At 41.7% G+C, this 19698-nt stretch overlaps 1 protein-coding gene across 1 annotated transcript in view; it reads right to left on the bottom strand.

Annotated features, from left to right (window-relative positions):
* The window catches only part of mcmbp (minichromosome maintenance complex binding protein), a 39402-nt gene that overhangs the window by 5490 nt on the left and 14214 nt on the right, over positions 1-19698 (bottom strand). Inside the window, exons 4-15 of the mRNA XM_063071925.1 lie at positions 17875-17916; positions 15926-16027; positions 15696-15825; positions 14550-14698; positions 13857-13954; positions 8692-8870; positions 7330-7453; positions 6520-6637; positions 4688-4853; positions 3378-3511; positions 1097-1261; positions 926-1014 (exon numbers count right to left, since the gene is read on the bottom strand). Of these exons, the coding sequence (XP_062927995.1) occupies positions 926-1014; positions 1097-1261; positions 3378-3511; positions 4688-4853; positions 6520-6637; positions 7330-7453; positions 8692-8870; positions 13857-13954; positions 14550-14698; positions 15696-15825; positions 15926-16027; positions 17875-17916 (1496 nt within the window). The remainder of the gene's footprint in view (positions 1-925; positions 1015-1096; positions 1262-3377; positions 3512-4687; positions 4854-6519; positions 6638-7329; positions 7454-8691; positions 8871-13856; positions 13955-14549; positions 14699-15695; positions 15826-15925; positions 16028-17874; positions 17917-19698) is intronic.

Raw genomic sequence — 19698 nt, 5'->3', positions numbered from 1 at the left:
AATTTGGAAAACATAAGAGAAAATCCGTATGTTCCAGGGGCAGGATGTACAGACTCCTTAGAGGACAGGATTGAACTCAGAACTTTTGACACTCTGAGCTATAATAGTATCACGCTAACCGCTACACTAGCGTGGAAACAGACAAGGCCAAAAGAACAATACTTCATATACAATACCTGGCGAATCTACAGCCCAATGGTAGGGTCAATGGATTTTCTAAATTTCTGGTAGCCTGCAACCAGCAGTACTTTCATTCCTCATGTGATCCACCCATGTGCACATATTCATAGTTTAAGGACTGAACCTCAGAGGAAGAGTTTGAGCTCTTAGGGTGGTGATCAAAATTTTGGCTGAAAATATGGGACTGGAGAAAGTTTTTAAAAAAGGGGGAGAGAGGATTTAAAAAAAAAGTTCTCTAGTTAGGCCCTCAAAAAAAAACTCATTTAACTCATGATCTCTACAAGGCAGATCATGTTGCCAGATCCACTTGTTTAATTACAGTATTACAATTCATCAGATAACATTTAAAATAATTAGCAAGTTCAACATAAAAGTACATATATGTCACCATATACAATCCTGAGATTCATGTTCTTGTTGGCATTTTCAATAAATCTATAGAATAATAACCATAACGGAATCCATGAAAGACCACCCAACTTGGGCATTCAACCAGGGTGCAGAAGATTAAAAAAAAACTGTACAAATAAATAAATCAAAGAACATGAAATGAAGAGTCTGTGTAAGTGAGATCATTGGTTGTGGGAACATTTCAATGACGGGGCAAGTGAAGTTGAGTGAAGCAATACTGGCAAATTAAAATATGAAAGGAAAAAATAAGATAAACTATTTGATGTCTGTTATAAAACCATGTATAATGTTTTCACTGACCAATCAAAGCATTTCCAATCCACACACAGCCTACCTTGCCACAACGAGTAACTGATGGAGATCTTCTGCAGTTATGCTTTGTGGATCACTCTTTCTCATCTCCACAAAGTCTTCCTCTACTGCCTAGAATTTAGATAATTTAAAAATTGAACCACATTTCAGAGCAAAAGTAAAAATTGTTCAGATACATAAAAACATTTTATACCTTGGTCACTTCATCAGATATACTGTAGTCCATTAGCCGAAGTAAACTCAAGTAGATGCGAAATTTCTTCAACATGGAGGGCAGCAAGGCTGTCAGTAAATTGGTCATGTATTCTTCCATGTTTGCAGGAGCCACCTGAGCTTGTAAGTGGACTTGGCAGTCAAACTATAAAAAGAGAAATAGGCCACTTGAAAAAAAGTTTCCCACAGAGCCACAAGGGTTGCAGAGCAGAGATTTCAACAAAAGTCTGCCTCGCGGTAACTTGATAACAATGCGATCTAGCAATGTAGGTGTACCTGGTATGGGAACATTAACATGGTATGCTACACATTCATGATTGAACATGATACATGTTACTCTGTGTGGTCTACACCCAGCGGTCTCTTTAATAGTTACCTGCAGCACCTAATGACACAGCCACTGAGTGCATATTCATGGTCTTCTGCTGCTGTAGCCCATTCACTTCAAGGGTCGACGTGCCATGCATTCAGAGATGCTCTTCTGCACAACACATGGTTATTTGAGTTACTGTTGCCTTCCTGTCAAATTGCACCAGTCTGGCCATCTCTCACTAACAAGGTGTTTCTGTGTTTTTTTTTGCACCATTCTCTGTAATCACCAGAGACTGATGTGCTTGAAAATCCAAGGAAAGTAACAGTTTCTGAGATACTCAAACCACCCAGTTTGGCATCAACAATCATTCCACAGCCACCCACTTAGATCACATTTCCTCCCCATTCTGATGTTTGGTTCTAACAACTGAACCCTTGACCATGTCAGCATACTTTTATGCATTGACTTGCTGCCACGATTGGTTGATTAGATATTTACATTAAGCAGGTGTACCCAATAAAGTGGCCAGAGCATATTCACACTGTTATGATCTACATGATTACAATATCACGACCATGCACACCAAACCCATTAATCACAGCCATTTTCAGACAGCAGTTCGCAGAACGTGTCTTCACTTGCATCTCATTTTTGGGAGGTGAATGGCCAAACTGCAAGAACTCATCCACACTAATCCCTTTGACCAACATTTGGCTTAGAGTGCCATTGATCCATCTAATTTACCAGCTGATCAATATCACTTTTACACAAGACTATACTCAACACCAACATCACCACGAATTTTTCATCCAATCTGCAAATTTACTAACAATACCATTATTTAAGTGTGGCTAACCTCCCTGTTATAAACTGATCTCATGTATCCAATCACAATAGCAATCCTTCACTGTTTCCTACTACCAAACCAATCTTGAATTCAATTTGTCCACTTTCTTTGATCTTACAGGCTTTTACTTTTTGGAAAGCTTTCTACAAAAGGCCCTGGCAAAGGCTTTATTAAAGTCTACGTAGACCATGTCAATTCCAATACCTTAAAAAATATAGGACAGCGTGGTAGACGTAGTCAAATTTGTAGGTGACAATTTTTTTTTCCCCTTCACTGAAAAAACTTTAGAACTTTTTGTCTCAGCTAGTGTGGGTACCAATATTTGTAAATGGCACAATGTAAAGAATATTTCTTCCAATTGCAAATTACTATGAATGTCATTATTCTTCTCTTACGCTTTTTAAGATTTAGTAATGAGTAATTTTGTATATTGTACTGTACTGCTGCCATTTATTCATTGTGCTGTGTCATATGACTTGGGTGATCATGATCATGAATGTTCTTGGCAAATTTTTCTACAGAAGTGGTCATTATGTTCTTCTGGGCAATGTCTTTACAAGATGGGGGTGACCCAAGCCATAGTCAACACTCTTCAGAGACTGCCTGCCTGAGTCACTGGTTGCATAACCAGGACTTGTGATGCGCACCAGCTGCTCATACGACCATCCACCACCTGCTCCTGTGGCTTCACATGATCCTAAACGGGGAGCTAAGCAGGTGGTTCACGTTGCCCAAGGGTGAACTACAGCAGGCTAGCAGAGGGAAGGAGCCCCTTGCACCTCCTTTGGTAGAGGCGCATCTCCAACCCACCACCCGCTGCTGCTGTAAAACAACAAATTTCACGACATACGACTGATAATACACACGATGCTGATTCATCTAATTTTCTGCAGGAAATAACGATTCATATCAATTCAATTTTTGCAAGAATTTTCCTTAAAATTTAGCACATTATTACTGAAACATTATACTGGCATTTGGCCATTGACTGGCTGGTACTTTATTGCCATTTAGCATACGTTATTTAGGGCAAAGCCAAAAGACTTGGATCACTCTACACAAGTGGCAATGTGAATGGATAAATCTAAACAGTATACGCACCGGTAAGAGAGATCTTCCTTCTGAAGTGATGAGTACATTAATATTGCAAGGGAATTCCATCTGGTGGTAGTTGAAATCATAGTCTACCTTCTGCCAAGTAATTAAATTACCCAGAGCTGTCACATTTCGAACTCCTGTGAAAGATAGGCCATTAACAGTGACTAAGATTGATACAAATACTTTCTAAAAATGGACAAGTCAGAAGTTGGATCGAATAGTGGTAGTGAAATTACTTCTTTTAAAAAATATATATACATCAGTAAGGAGCAGCCCTTCTGACCCTTAATGTTGTACCATCCAGTAGCCCCCGGTTTAACCCTAGCCTAATCATGAGACAACTTACAATGACCAATTAACCCACTAAATGCTATGTCTTTGGACTGTAGGAGGAAACCCATTATTGGTAAGGAAATAGCAAAATGACAGATGAAACTTCAGAACATTTTCATTCCACCAGATATTTGTAGACTGCAGCCAGTCTCTAACCAATACCGGTCTGAAATTTCAGCCAAGCTGGTCACCACTAACATATGCTCACTATGTGGTCTTGCCTTGTGGGGATTATTAGAAAACTGGTTCTGATTATTAGGCAATCACACAGATTTAATTTATCTGACAAAGAAGCTATCAGGCTGAGCTAGCTCTCAAAACATTACTGTTGTGAATGTTTCTTTCTCAAGATCCTCTCGTTTCCTCTCACAGTCCAAAGACTCACCAGTTAGAAGGTTAATTGGTCATTGTAAGCTGTCCCGTGATTAAGCTCAAGGTTTGTCGGGGGTTGCTGGGAGGTGCAGCTCAAAGGGCTGGAAGGATCTGTTCGTGCTGTATCTCAATAAATAAACAAAACTGGACAATAAACAAGTAAAACTAATGTAGAAATAAATAAATATAAAACAAAAAAGGAGCAGGTTCTCCCTGTGATCACGTGGGTTTCCTCTGGGTTCTCTGGTTTCTTCCCACACTCCGAGAGTATGTACGGGATAGTATACTGATTGGTTACATGGGTGTTAATGGACGGCGCAGACTCGTTGGGCTGGAAGGACCTGTTATTGTGCTGCATCTCTAACTGAGCGACTGGCAAAATAAGTAAGACTAATGGTATGAGTCTTTAGGGCAGAAAAACATTATTGTTATGTTGACTAATTATGTCTGAGAACATAACCAATTCTCTAAGCAGGAGAAACACCATTTTACTTTTTTAAAAAAAATATAATGTACACAAGTACTTTAACAAGCCAACTACTGAAGATGAAACAACGTCATTCAAAAGCAGGGAAGCAGATAGATTTTCCGTGAAGTCCAGTTCTGACCTGTAGCATCCAGCTGCCCTTGTTCCAGTAAGGTCTCATCTAACATGAGAGAAGTGTTACTGGCTAGCTGTAGTACTCCAGTAACAAGGCGGTTGGCAGTGTAGTCTTTGTGTGGGATGAATCGCAGGGTGTTCATATTATGGAGCGTCATGGGTAGACAATATGACTATTAAAACAGAAAGGTAAAGATCAACCTGGAATGTACTTACAAGTCTGAGGTTAGCAGACTAAAATTCACTGACAGCAATAAAAAAAAAAATGACACAGCAACTTGGAAAATTATTACAATTTTTTCACTGACAGCTTTTGCTTAGAACACAAATTAATAAAGGCTTCTATATCTGGACCTGTACATACTGTGTACTGTGTACTTTTACACAGTATGTATTTGTCACTGTGGAGCACAGACAGGGTTGTAAATCTGGCAGGAGTAAAGGACATTAAAAATAGCGAGGGTGGAGTGCCACAGGAGGGGTGTGGGACAGGTGGCAGAGAAGGAGTGCCAGCAGCTGGGGATGGCGTAGGTGTAGACGCATCCAGCCGAAACACCAAGTAAGTTCATTTGATTCCAAACAATTGGTTTATTGATCATTTCAGAATGTCTCTCTGGTGCTTCTCACTCCCTCCCCTTTTCCCCAACCGTGATACCTCTCACCCTGCCCGCTCCCTCCAATAGAGACCCACATCAGAATCAGGCCCATTATCACTTACATGTCATGAAATTTGTTTTTCTTGCAGCAGTTCAGCGCAATACAATTACTACAGTATTCTGCAAAAGTCAGGTACCCTAGCTACATACATGTGGCTTACACTTTTGCACAGTACTGTAGATGATGGCAATACATAAAGCTCGTTTAAGAAATTGATATGAACATTTATTAATTCATTCTGGGTATGAGCCAAACCAAATCTTTCTTTTACACTGTAGTTTCAATTTGCAATGATCTGAATCATATTTAAGTTGCAAGTTACCGCACTCATTGAGTTCCTGAGAAGGGAGTGGAAAGCTTAATAGTTTTAAAAAAGCCCCTCTGATTGGCCTAATAGAGCTTTTCATGTAAGCATTTATTACCAATTTGTGTTCACATCAGCAAGTAAAAGGTGAGCAGGCTCCAATAGAGTGGCCACTGTGAAGAGTGTGAGGAGGCTTTGGCAAGCAGAGTTCCTTGAATATTCTTGCTGGTGTTAGAACATTCAGATGGCAGTTATGGTAGTAACACGCTCCTCCTGCACGATGTGCAAGACTTCCCCTACCCCTGAGAACCAGACCCGTGCAGCGTGCCTCTATTGCAGTTGCCGACTGACCACGTGAAGGAGCTGTACTTACAGCCGGAGTTGCACGTACTCAGGACGACCCAAGATGATGAAGGCATGATGTATACAAGACTCCTGGCGGGATGCTGGGAATCTCAAGGGTGGAGTGGCGTGTGACAGGTGGCAGAAAAGGAGTGCCAGGGAGGGGGAGGGAGGATGGCATGAGTGCAGATACACCCAGTGCCAAGACACAAAGCAAAGCTTGTGGATCTTCCTTGAAATGATTGTTCCAATCAATCAATAAATAAGTCAGCAGGTTTCTAACATGCAAGTTCTGATCCCGCTCCCACTGCGGAATGCTACAAAAAGATCCCGTCCAACATAGCCCCCGAGATCTAATCTCACGTGTGCAAAGTCTGGCAAAAAATGCAAACAAAGTTAACAGCCAGGATATGAGTTTCCTATTGTCAGTCATCCATCCGTGGTTACTGGACGCACGTTATTTGTATTAAACATACACAGCAATCATTGCCAAGGAATTATCAAACTGCCAACTCGACACATTTTTAAACACTTACTGATGGAACCAGTTGCTGAATGGTCTTGTGTAGGTATTTTGTGTAACCATTACCCCTCGGGCAGCCACTCAAGTTTACTGTGAATTTACCCAATGGAAGAATGTCACGCCGGGAATATCTGGAATATGTATAAAATGGATTAGTAAGCACTGTGCTCATTTTGAACAATAGCTGCAGATTTCAATATAAAAATGCTTGCATTCTCCACACATAATTAATTGTTCCCAAATGTATCTGTACTTTAATTTGTATTACAATTTCCTGCATCAATGTTCAATCCTCTTGCGCATGAATTACAGAATCTCTCATGTGGGAGGTTTATGAACCAAGCCTTTCAGGTTCTGCTTGATTCTATTTTATTTTTAAACCAATCGCCAGACTCCTATTGAGTTAAATAACTTGATTCATACAAAAGACTTCTAGGAGAAATATCATCCTGGAACAAAAAACAAGGCTGGAAGAAATGGAGACTACTTCATAACAACAGGAAATGACTTGGTATACTTTAAAGATTACATCTGCATACCTGAACTGATGTGCTTTACATACAGTTTAAACTTGTGAATGGGAACCACAGCAGTTGCCATGTTTAATTTCTTTAACAACTTTATAAACACTGGAAGGTGCATTAACAATCTAAAGAAAGCACCTATATTTTTCCTTTATTCGCAAAGTTACAACATGATCAGAATCTAAAACCCCACTTGTAAGATGCATCAGTATTTGGGCTGTTTTTAGCTGTTCTACACAAGCAGGCATTAAAACAGCATTTCAAGCAACACAATGTAAAACACTGGATTAAATACTTACACTGTTGATATAAAATGTAACAGGAGATATTCTGCTGCCAAACCATCTCCCAGTAATGCATGTGTAAGAAACCCAAGCAACTCAGCTCTGACTGTTGATAATTCAGGGATGATGTTGGAGATGACTGGAATAAATTACAAAGTATAGAGTCACACAGTATAGAACAAGTCATCTGACACATTGATTTCACACCAATCAAGCACCCCTTTACCCCAAACCTACACTAAAAATTTTATTCCCCCCAATTTCAAAAAAGGTGCATAATTCAGTATTTGAAATTTGAGCAACAATTACACAACAAGGCAGTTCCAAACTTGCTCCCCAGGAGTTCTCTCCAGCTAACCCTGTCAACACTGCAATAGACTAGTGAGTGAATTCCCTTTGCACTTAGCCCCATAGTACTGGGGGTTTGAACTTGTACCAGTAGAGCAAAAAGACCGACTGAACAAGGTCAGTAATCATCATAATTTACACAAGCTGCATTATTGGGCAACATGGTAGATAGCGGTTAGCGTGATGCAATTACACTCAGGGGCACTGGAGTTCAGAATTCCATTCTGGCGTCCTCCTCGTGAAACGCATGGGTTTCCCCCAGGTGCTCTGGTGTCCTTCCATGGTCCAACGACACAGTGGGTAGGTTAATTGATCATTGTAAATTATCTCTTGATTAGGTTAGAGTTAAATCAGGGCTGTCAGGGGTTGCTTGGGCTGGAAAGGCCGAGTCCATGCTGTTTCTCTGAATAATTAAATCAACATACTCATAACGCAGAAAGTGCCCAGTAAATGTTGCTGGCTCAGCCTTTCATATCCACCCTGGCTTCTGAAGCCTTTCTGCACATTACTTGCCGTGCATTTTGTGTTCAAAATCAGTGCCGTGTTCTACTGCCCTAACAGGTACAAAGTAACGAAATCTGGATTTTGTGCAACCTGATGGAGATCTCTACAACTAATTCAGCTTGTACAACCTCAACATACTGATGTGATGAAATGATCTCTATGGATGGCATACAAAACGTACTCGGTTGGTGTGACAATAATAAACCAATTAAAAGCTTTACTCCTTTTAGAAAGCAACTGTTCAGACACTTCCGCTCAGAAAGAGCACTTAATTATTTATTTGAAGGTAGCATTTCTCTCTGTATCTTTTCCACAAGGAACTGGTTTGACACAGACAAATCTCTTCTAACCCAAGACCCATTTTATAAATGATCATGTCGATTGTATCTCCAGCCTACAGTTGATTTGAGCTTCAGTCTCAAGTTGGAGAATAAAGACGTTTATTACAAAGTGAACAATCCACCAGATGTTAGGAGGTACACAGTGAGGATGAATAATACAGCCTCGCCAAGGAGTTGAACTCACAGTGCTCATTTTCTTTATCATGCAGGGTAACAGGAAGGAAAGGATTAACATGCTGGAGTTTGCGAGTTACGATGGCATGAAGCCTTGGAACTAAGGAAGGTGGAGGACTATGCACCCGTTGTTCTTCCATGGTGTCCATACACTCAGCAGGATCCAAGAGTGACAATCCATCCTTTACACTAAACAGAATGGAAAGAGAAAAATCACTGTTAGTAACAATCGTCTTCACAAAACAAAGCCGCAAACACCAGATTTTTGATCCCCCCCCCAATACTGCAACACCCAGTAAAAGAGGAAAAACAAAATACTTTGACTTCATAGCACTGAATGGTTAAGTACAGATTACACTCCTGTGTGAGCTAAATTTCCATTGAAAATGAAAGCTAAATTTGAATTTTGTATGAAACAGGCCTCTAATGATTATTCCACTCAAGTAGAATAGAATAGGATAAAAATAGCACTTGTTTTTTAATTTTGAGTATAGATCAAAATCATTAGGGGTATAGATAGGGTAAATGTAAGCAGACTTTTTCCACTGAGGTTGGGTGAGAAGAAAGGTGAAATATTTAACAGGAACATGAGGGGGAATTCTTCACTCAGAGGATGGTGGAACAAGCTGCCAGTGCAAGTGATGGAAGTGGGTTCAATCGTGACATTTAAGAGAAGTTTGGACAGGCACATGGATGAGAGGGATGTGGAGTGCTGTGGTCCAGGTACATATCAATGGGACAAGGCAGATTATCAGTTCAGCAAGGACTAAGATGGACCAAATGTTTTTTGTGCTGTAATGCTCTATGAGTTTATGAATTTAAGAAGGGAGAGATTTAAAAGAGACCTAAGACCTTCTTTACACAGAGGGTGATGAGTAGTTGGAATGAGCAGCCAGAGGAAGTGGTCAAAGCTGGAATAACTGCAAAATTTAAGAGGCATTTGGACAGGTACATGGAGAGTTAGCTTGGCGTCAGTGGTTGGGAAGCTGTTGGAGTCAATTGTCAAGGATGAGGTTACAGAGTACCTCGAGGCATATGACAAGATAGGCAAAACTCAGCATGGATTCCTTAAAGGAAAATCCTGCCTGACCAACCTATTACAATTTTTTGAGGAAATTACAAGTAGGCTAGACAAGGGAGATGCAGTGGATGTTGTATATTCGGATTTTCAGAAGGCCTTTGACAAGGTGCCACACATGAAGCTACTTAACAAGATAAGAGCCCATGGAATTACCGGAAAGTTACATACGTGGATAGAGCGTTGGCTGATTGGCAGGAAACAGAGAGTGGGAATAAAGGGATCCTATTCTGGTTGGCTGCCGGTTACCAGTGGTGTTCCACAGGGGTCTGTGTTGGGGCTGCTTCTTTTTACATTATACATCAACGATTTGGATTATGGAATAGATGGCTTTGTGGCTAAGTTTGCTGATGATACGAAGATAGGTGGAGGGGCCGGTAGTGCTGAAGAAACAGAGTCTTGGAAGAATGGGCAAAGAAGTGGCAAATGAAATACAATGTTGGAAAGTGTATGGTTATGCACTTTGGCAGAAGAAATAAATGGGCAGACTATTATTTAAATAGGGAGAGAATTCAAAGTTCTGAGATGCAACGGGACTTGGGAGTCCTCGTACAGGATACCCTTAAGGTTAACCTCCAGGTTGAGTCGGTGGTGAAGAAGGCGAATGCAATGTTGGCATTCATTTCCAGAGGAATAGAGTATAGGGGCAGGGATGTGATGTTGAGGTTCTATAAGGCGCTGGTAAGACCTCACTTGGAGTACTGTGGGCCGTTTTGGTCTCCTTATTTAAGAAAGGATGTGTTGACATTGGAGAGGGTACAGAGAAGATTCACTAGAATGATTCCGGGAATGAGAAGGTTAACATATGAGGAACATTTGTCCGCTCTTGGAGTTTAGAAGAATGAGGAGAGATCTCATAGAAACATTTCGAATGTTGAAAGGCATGGAAAGAGTAGATGTAGCAAAGTTATTTCCCTTGATGGGGGAGTCTAGTACGAGAGGGCATGACTTAAAGAATGAAGGACGCCCATTCAGAACAGAGATGCGAAGAAATTGTTTTAGCGAGAGGGTGGTGAATCTATGGAATTTGTTGCCATGGGCGGCACTGGAGGCCAAGTCATTGGGTGTATTTAAGACAGAAATTGATAGGTATCTGAGTAGCCAGGGCATCAAAGGTTATGGTGAGGGACTAAATGGGAGAATGGATCAGCTCATGATAAAATGGCGGAGCAGACTCGATGGGCCGAATGGCCGACCTCTGCTCCTTTGTCTTATGGTCTTCTGGGCCGAATGCAGGCAACTGAGATGAGCAGGGAGGATGCTGTGGCTGGCATGGATCTGATGGGCTGAAGGGCCTGTTTCCCTGCTGTATTACTCTGTGACTCTGTATGCTGGCATCTCAGTAAGCATACAGTGACAAGTTCCCTGGGTTAAGTGCCTATCGGCATCATATATACTGATAGCATTGCTATGTTGGGAAACTGACTCTCCCTCAGCAAGGAATCACATTACAGTACAGTACAGGCCCTTGAGCTCACAATGATGCGCTAACTTACATAAATCCTACACCATGATCACTCTAACCCTACCCCTTCGAACTTTTTCCAATTCCATGCGTCTAAAACTCTCTTCAATCTCCCGTATGCATCCACCTCTATTACCACCTTCAGCATTATGTTCCATGTACTGAGAACTCTAAAAACCTACCTGTGACATCCCCCTATACTTCCCTCCAGTCACCTTAAAAGTACATCTGCTTGTATTAGCCAATGCCCCACTTCCCCAGAAAATGGTGCTGGCTGTCCACTCTATCTATGCCTCTTATAATTTTATACACCCTATGAAGTGACCTCACATCCTCTTTCACTCCAGAGAGAAAAGTCCCCGCTTTTCCCATACGTTCTCTAACCCAGGCAGCATCCTGGTCATCGTTTCCCCTATTTTCTTTTTCCCCACAGCCACCCAGACCAAGAACAAGAATATATTGATTTAGTTATCTATTTTTACGCAGCTTAAAAACTGCTCTACGCCAAAGGCTCTGTGTACAAGAGAATTTCAGTTGCTGTGCCGCTGCGCACTCATGCAGCTTACAGAGAACAGTGGTCCTGGTAAACCTCTGCACCTACTCTAAAGCTTCCTCATCCTCGCTACAATGTGGTGACCAGAACTGAACACGAAACTTCAAATGTAGTCTAATCAGAGTTTCATAGAGCTGTACAGCTCCAGGCTCTTGAATTCAATTCCTTGACTAATGAAGGCCAAAAGACCACAGACCTCCTTAACTAGCCTATTAACTTGTGCAGCAACTTTGAGGGATTCCACGATTTCTCTGCTCCTCCACGTGGTTTGATGCAGAGACACAACTTGTGAGGGCTGGTGTTACGTGGGCCAGGGTATACAACATGACTGCGTCCACTCCACATGGTTTTCACACCAAATGGATCTCATAGGCTCCATCATTTGCATTCTGCTGGGTGTGGTGAAAGATGCTACTGCTATTTTCTCTCCCTTTGTTCGGCTATACTGCACCTTCCTAGCCCATTTACAAACTCGACATCTCAGCACTATTTGGCCGCAATGCTTGTCAGAGCCCACCCATAACTTGATCTCGTGGGCAGCTCCTCTGCATTCCAGATGCAGGCCATTCATTGTTAATGAACACAAGGAGGTCAGGCTTTGATGCAAGGTTCCCAGCATAGCAGTGAGCTGCCCGAGCAGATAAAACCACAAGACATAGGAGAAGCAGGCCATTCAGCCCATCATGTATGCTCTCACATTTCATCATGGCTGATCCATTTCCCTCTCAAACCCATTCTCCTGTGTTCTCAGAGTAAACTTTCATACCCCAACTAATCAAGAACCTATCAACGTCCACCTTAAAAATACCCTTTGACCTGGCCTTCACAGCCACCTGCAGCAACGAATTACACATATTCACCACTTTCGGGCTAAAGAAATTTTCACCTCCATTCTAAATAGATGTCCTTCTACGCTGAGGCTGTGCCCTCTGGTCCTAGACTCCTCCAACATAGGAAATATTTTCTCCACATCCACTCTATTTAGGTCTTCTGACATTCGATAGGTTTCAAAGAGATCCCCCCTCATTCTTCTAAGTTCCAATGAATAAAAGCCCAAAACCATTAAATGCTCCTCATAAGGTAAGCCTTTCATTCTGGGAATCATTTGTATGAACTTTCTCTGAACCCTCTCAAATATCAGCACATTCTTTCTTAAATAAGGGGCTCAAACCTGCTCACAATACTCCAAGTGAGGTCTCACCAGTGCCTTGTTAAGCTCAGCATGACATCCTTGCTTTCAGAACCATAGGACATTACAGCACAGAAACAGGCCTTTTGGCCCTTCTTGGCTATGCCGAACCATTTTTCTACCTAGTCCCACTGACCTGCACCTGGACTATATCCCTCCATATACCTTTCATCCATGTACCTGTTCAAGTTTTTCTTAAATGTTAAGAGTGAGCCCGCATTTACCACTTCATCTGGCAGCTCATTCCACACTCCCACCACTCTATATGAAGCCCCCTCCAATGTTCCCTTTAAACTTTCCCCCCTTCACCCTTAAGTCATGTCCTCTGGTTTTTCTCTCCCCTAGCCTCAGTGGGAAAAGCCCGCTTGCATTCACTCTATCTATACCCATCATAATTTTATATACCTCTATCAAATCTCCCCTCATTCTTCTATACTCCAGGGAATAAAGTCGTAACCTATTCAACCTTTCTCTGTAACTGAGTTTCTCAAGTCCCGGCAACATCCTTAAATATTGTCCTTCAAAAAAATATCTTTTTAGAAACATGGATACCAGTGTGTGTTCAAACTCTGGGATCAAGAGCACAATCATGACTCAATACATAGGCAGGACACAATACAGTCACCACCAACTGCAAGTATTGTATTCAGAAGACAAATTTACTGTATTTATGAATGACAGATCATTAACAAACAAGCTGCACTTGTGCTGCACTGAGCCTGATAAATTTGAGAGATAAGACAGTCAAACATGCACAAAAGGAATGGATATTATAAAAACTTTTCTTAAAGTCAGTTGCAAGACTGATGAAAAAAAGCTAAAATGTGTGAGAAAATTCATAAGACACACACACAAGCAGTAATAATCTGAATTACTTAATAACACCTCACCTCTCTTCATTAATTACACCCAGAGCCGGATCCACTGATAAAACTCCATAAACTTCTAGCATATCATTGACTTTGAAGCTATCCCAGTCTTCATAGATCTGCCAGACAAAACATTCACGGACAAACATTCATAATGTTATAATGCATGGTAGCAGTGTTCAATATCTTCAGGAGATTTTAATTGAAATGCACCGAGTTACATGTAGCCTGCCAAAATTGCAGACAAGAATTAAAATTACTACACAAAGTCACTTTTAGGACAGTTAAGACTCGAAATATTTTGAACTGGAGTATTGAGTAATTTTAAGAAAACAAGGTCTTGGTAAGAGTGCAAAGGAATTTTAATAGAATGGCATGGAATTTCAATGTTTCAGAAACAGCCCCTTCCTGATTTCTGAATGGACATTGAGCCCCTGAACACCACCTCACTACTCCCCCCCTCTGTTTTTGCACTATTTACTTAATTTAACTTTTTTAAAAATAAAAATTTGACTTTTGAAATGTACTGCTGCTGCATAATGACAAATTTCAGAACATACTCTGGTGATATTAAATCTGGTTCTGATTCAAGTCTTATAGAACTCTAGAGTTAGAGATTTGCTGTTTCAACTGTAAAGAGGACTTAGGAGTAAGGTGGGTAAGACAATGTATAACTTTTACCTTATGTGACTCAAGAAAATTCCTTTTCCTTACCTTCACAAGGCATGCCGGGCCTTTCTCTCCTGGTAATGGGAAGTTGAGATCAATCGACGTTGTGCAGTTTGACAAATTTTGGTGTCCTGCTGGTGCTTCCTTCTCAAGACGTTTTGCATCCCCACACCCTTGCGATGCACTACAGCCAGCTGATATAGGGTAAAGGGTTACTATTTACACTTTACATTTTGTTTCAAAATGATCAATAACCATCAGTGAACAAAAATAGAAATTGGCATACGGCAATTAGGACAGTTTACTGATTTGTAAGGGTGGCAGGTTAGAGATTTGCCTTTACCAAAGAAGGTGCAAGGCACTCCTTCCTTCTGCTAGCCTGCAGGTCATCCTTGGGCAAGGTGTAACACCTGCTTATCCCCCAGCCCCAGTCAGGGAGGCATGAAGTCGTGGGAGCAGCTGGTGCATATCACAAGTCCTGGTTGTGCGACCACTAATCCCAGGCAATCTCTTAAGAGTATCGATTAATTCAAAATATTGTTAGCCCTGGTTGGCTAGTTGGAAATTTGGTTGATTGCAGATGTTTCAGCTCCAAACATTTTGCCAAGCTCAGCAATCAATCAAACTTCCAAGTATTGATAATGGCTGGGGTCACCTGTCTTGTAAAGACACTGCCCAGAAGGAGGCAATGGCAAACCACCACTGTAGAAAAATTTGCTAAGATCATGGTTATAGACCATGATGGGCCATTCCATACACACAGCACATAATGACGATGACTGATTTGTAAGAAATCAATTAACCAACATTCAATTAAATGCTTTATCAAGCAAGCATATTTTTTGACTATGAATCAACAAGGGAGAGGAGCTGGATTATTTCTGCTGCTGAAACACACTGAGAAAGAAATCTAATCTAAATCAGTGCAATTTAATAGACTGGATAAAATGCTTCAATTTTCCTAATAAGAACAAAGGCGTAAACCCTATTAACCTGCTTGCATTGGTGGTTTGAAAACAATGCTTCTCAATCTTTTGCAGGACGTTAGAGAAACAGGTAAGATGAGTGAACTGTTTCCTCTCAGTTCATTATGTATTAATCATATGCTGTAATAGAGGGCGTTAACTTGCTGCAACCAGCTCATTATTTACTCTGCAGCTGAGCATCGGATGATAATACACAAGTCTGTACCTGCACACTGCTCCTTAGGTTTGGGTGGATGCATCTCCATGTCTTCATCCTCCTCGTAACTCCTCTTGTGACGACTTGGAGTGTAGGACGTGGAAGGATTTCCCCGTGCTTGGTTGGCACTAGCATAGACGTATGGCAGCGGGTCAAGGGAAACAGCAGATCACTTTCATTTACTCGACAAAAAGCCTCGCAGATTTAAGCTGAAGAAAGCAGTTACACAAAAAGGATATTTCTTTCACCCACTCCGACTCTCCAGGCACAGGAATACAGTAAAACGTTTGCCTCTCCAAGGTGGCACATTTGGGAGAGTCCAAAACAATCTCTTGCTGGTGCTGGGAAGAAAATAAGTTTTGTTATACATTCTAACAAAAATGAGCTATCAGTCCAAGGGAAAAATTGTAACAAATTTAATTTCAAGTTTATTGTTAATCAACCATACACATGTATACCACCAAATGAGACAACGTTCCTCCGGACCACGGTGCACAACACAGTACGTGTAATTTACACACATACCCTCCGCTGCTGGGGTCGATCATAGATGTTGCGTCCTAGCTGTCTAAATGATACACAAACCAGGGCAGTGTGATATGGAGAGCCCATGCAACAGGCTCCCCCTCTCCATGCAGCTGATGAATCCAATGGAATGACAGAGACCGATGCAGTTTGCCACCAGCAGCATCACTGGAATTGCCAGTCAACGTTGAACTCAATGGGACTGCCTTAGGAATTCCAGCTCCCAGAGTTTTCCTTGGGATTTACACCCGAAGCCTTGTCCACCAGTGGGTACAGCCACAAGGCAGTGGAGGTTTGAGATAAGAGATGATCTTCTCCTAGATGAGCTGCCAACCACGGTTGATGGGCCCCATCTGCCGGAGCAACTGGTTTTAAGATGCCAGTAACAGGCCTTTGTCCCTTCACCTGTCAGTAGAAAGAGTTCTGCTGGGCTTAGTAACTAAACCACACAGTATAACACTACTGGAGCACTACATGATGTGACTTGGGTGGTGGCAGGGAGTTCAGTAGTCCTACAGCTGGGGCTAGAAACTATGTCCCATCCTAATAGTTTTTGTCCTAGTGCTACGATACCTCCTGCCCGAGGGTGCAGGTCAGGAGCTCAAAGATGGGAGGGATCACTGGGAATGCCAAGAGCCCTGTGTATGCAGTGCTCCTGATAAATATCTTTAACGGGTGGGAGATCCTATTGATCCTCCAAGCTGTCCTGAAGTAGGAGCTAAAAGCCTCTGTCTGATTGTGTGGAGATATCAATTTAATAACTAATCTTTTCCAGGGCACTTGCAATTGTGCCGAGATTGGCAGCAAACTTGGAATCAATATTCTGTTGGTAAAAGAATATGCAGCCACTCAGTGAGAAAAGGATCAAACCAAGAAGTGAAGCGTTTAAGTGAACAGCATACTTAAAGCACGTGCTACACTAACAACTGAGGAACAGTGACTTTGGGAATTGACTTTACCCCTTCACGAACCACCCCAGCAAAATACCTTCAGAGAACCAAAATCCTTAGAGACACTAAAAGTGGAAGTCGGGTGCAACTACTTTTAGAAGCAGGCCTGACACCGATGGTGCTGACCTTGCAAAGTATCAGAGCAACACACACACTCTCAGAATGCCAGAGAAACTCAGCAGGTCAGGCAGCAGCCATGGAGAGGAATAAAGAGTTGACATTTTGGGCCATGACTCTTCAATGGGACAGCAAAATAACATGCACATGGCAATTTCCACAGAGAAGTTGAAATGAGGTGGTTGAATTCTATTTGTAAAATGAAGAATAGAGAGTAACTAATGACAGTTGGTGACGATTCTACACTGTCGACCACTGAAAGGATTTTAGCTCTAAGTGAAGGTGCCTTTGTCTTCAGTATTCAGCTGGCTTTAGCTATAGTGCTAGCTCCATCTACTGTTAAACAATAAAAGTGCACTTAAAAAGTATCATCGAACTTACAGACAATTAAAAAAGAGAGATACTTGAGTAACAGGCTCCTCCGGCCTAATGAGCCTGCACCATCCAATTACACACATGACCAATTTACCTACTAATCTATAAATCTTTGGAGTGTGGGAGGAAACCCACGCAATCCTGTTTTCAGGCTGGTGAGATTCAGTACCTGACGGACAATAAAAGGCAATCTACAATTTAGGCTAAAGTTCGTTACTTACCCCACATTCAGCAACATCTTTGTATTTTCCAAACCGTAGAACCTACCAAGAACATAACAAATACATTCACAATGATAAAATCTCTGTTTAAAATTTAAAACCTAACTCTAACAGCAAAGCATCTGACAATATAGAGTTGCACTGGATATACAAACTCACTCAACTGTTCCCACAACCTATGAACTCACCTTCAAAGACTCTTTATGTTCTTGATATTTATTGCTTATTTATTATTTGCACAGTCTTTTGCACACTGGTTACTTGTCCATCCTGTTGGGTGAGGTCTTTCATTAATTCTATTGAGTTTTTTGGATTTACTGTGAATGCCCGCAGAAAATTGAATTTCAGGGTTGTATATAGCTTAAGTTTCATGGAAATAGTTTATTTATGGCCGTTTCTAGCATCCGCAAGCCCGAATGCTTGAGCAAAACAGTTCTGAATTATCTGTTTATTTCTCGCCAATTATCAACTGATGCTATTTAAAAACTGTTCTAAACACAGCTTCGTGTCTAATAGCCACGCAATTGACACTCGTTAGAAACTGTTCAGCAATTCCAACTATTTTTTCAAATAGTTTTTTTGCTCTTTAAGCACTGTCCCAAATAAGCAGCTGAATCGATTAACCAATGGCACAATTATGCAGATCTATTGTATTGCACCTTAGACGAGCATACAAGGCTCTCATTATAAATGACCTTTCAACCCACTTCATCTCAGCCTTTAGAAGACAAATTCTGAAGTCCTGTCACAGTGGTATCCAATGGCTCCTTAAATGAGCCTTAACCATCACTCCTCATCATGCAAAGAGAGCAAACAGGCCAAGGAAGGCCAAGTCCAGAGGATGGCAGAGAGCTGTCCTGTCACAATGAATCTGGAAAGATGGGGTGCAGCTGACTGCGTCAGTGGCAGACACTCATCAGGAGAGATGTATATTTTTCATCACATTGTAGCTTATCACCAATTCATACAATCCCAACCTGAATATGTAACTATATTAATTTATCGTCACTAAGTGTACGGAACACCTTAGCTCTGGGCAATACACTGACGTTTAATATTTGACAGCTTCAGAGCAGCACAGGGTATACCTGCCACCTCACAGCTCAAGCAACCCAGATTTAATCCTCAACTTCACTGTTGTCTGCGTGGAGTTAAAGATTAGCTTGGTCCCATGTGCATCAAAACACACAGTGAAGCGCATCGTTTGTGTCAATGACCAACACAGTCTCAGGATTGTGCTGGGGGCCGCCTGCAAGTGTCGCCACACTTCTGGTGTCAACGTGGCATGGCCACGACTCACGAACCCTAATCTGTACATTTAGGAACGCGAGCGGTAACCAGAGCACCCAGGGAACCTTGTGGATCCCAGCCAGACTGAATCATCTTCTCCACGATCTCCATTAGCACAGGCTGTAAGCTTAGCCCCTCGCTCTACTCACTTTACACACGAATGTGTGGCTCCAAAGCCATATTGAAGTTTGCTGTCGTAGGCCAAACCAAAGGTGGTGACGAATCAGCAGATAGGAAGGAGACTGAAAATCAGGCTAAGTGGAGCCACACCAACAACCTCTCACTCAATGTCAGCAAGACCAAGGAGCTGAATATTGACTTCAGGAGAAAGAAACCAAAGGTCATCATCGGGGAATCAGAAATGGAGAGAATCAGCAACTTTGAATTCCTCGGTGTTATCATTCCAGAGGAACTGTCCCGGGCTCAGCACGTTAAATGCAATTACAAAGAAAGCACAGCAGTGCCTCTATGTCCTTAGCAGCTTCTGAAGATTCAGCGTGACATCTAAGACTTTGACAAACTTCTATAGCTGTG

This window comes from Mobula hypostoma, chromosome 19 (genome assembly GCF_963921235.1).
Source record: "Mobula hypostoma chromosome 19, sMobHyp1.1, whole genome shotgun sequence".
NCBI classification, from domain to species: Eukaryota; Metazoa; Chordata; class Chondrichthyes; order Myliobatiformes; family Myliobatidae; genus Mobula; species Mobula hypostoma.
Note: the sequence above shows the minus strand (reverse complement) of the source record. Positions and strands in the feature narration are given on the sequence as shown.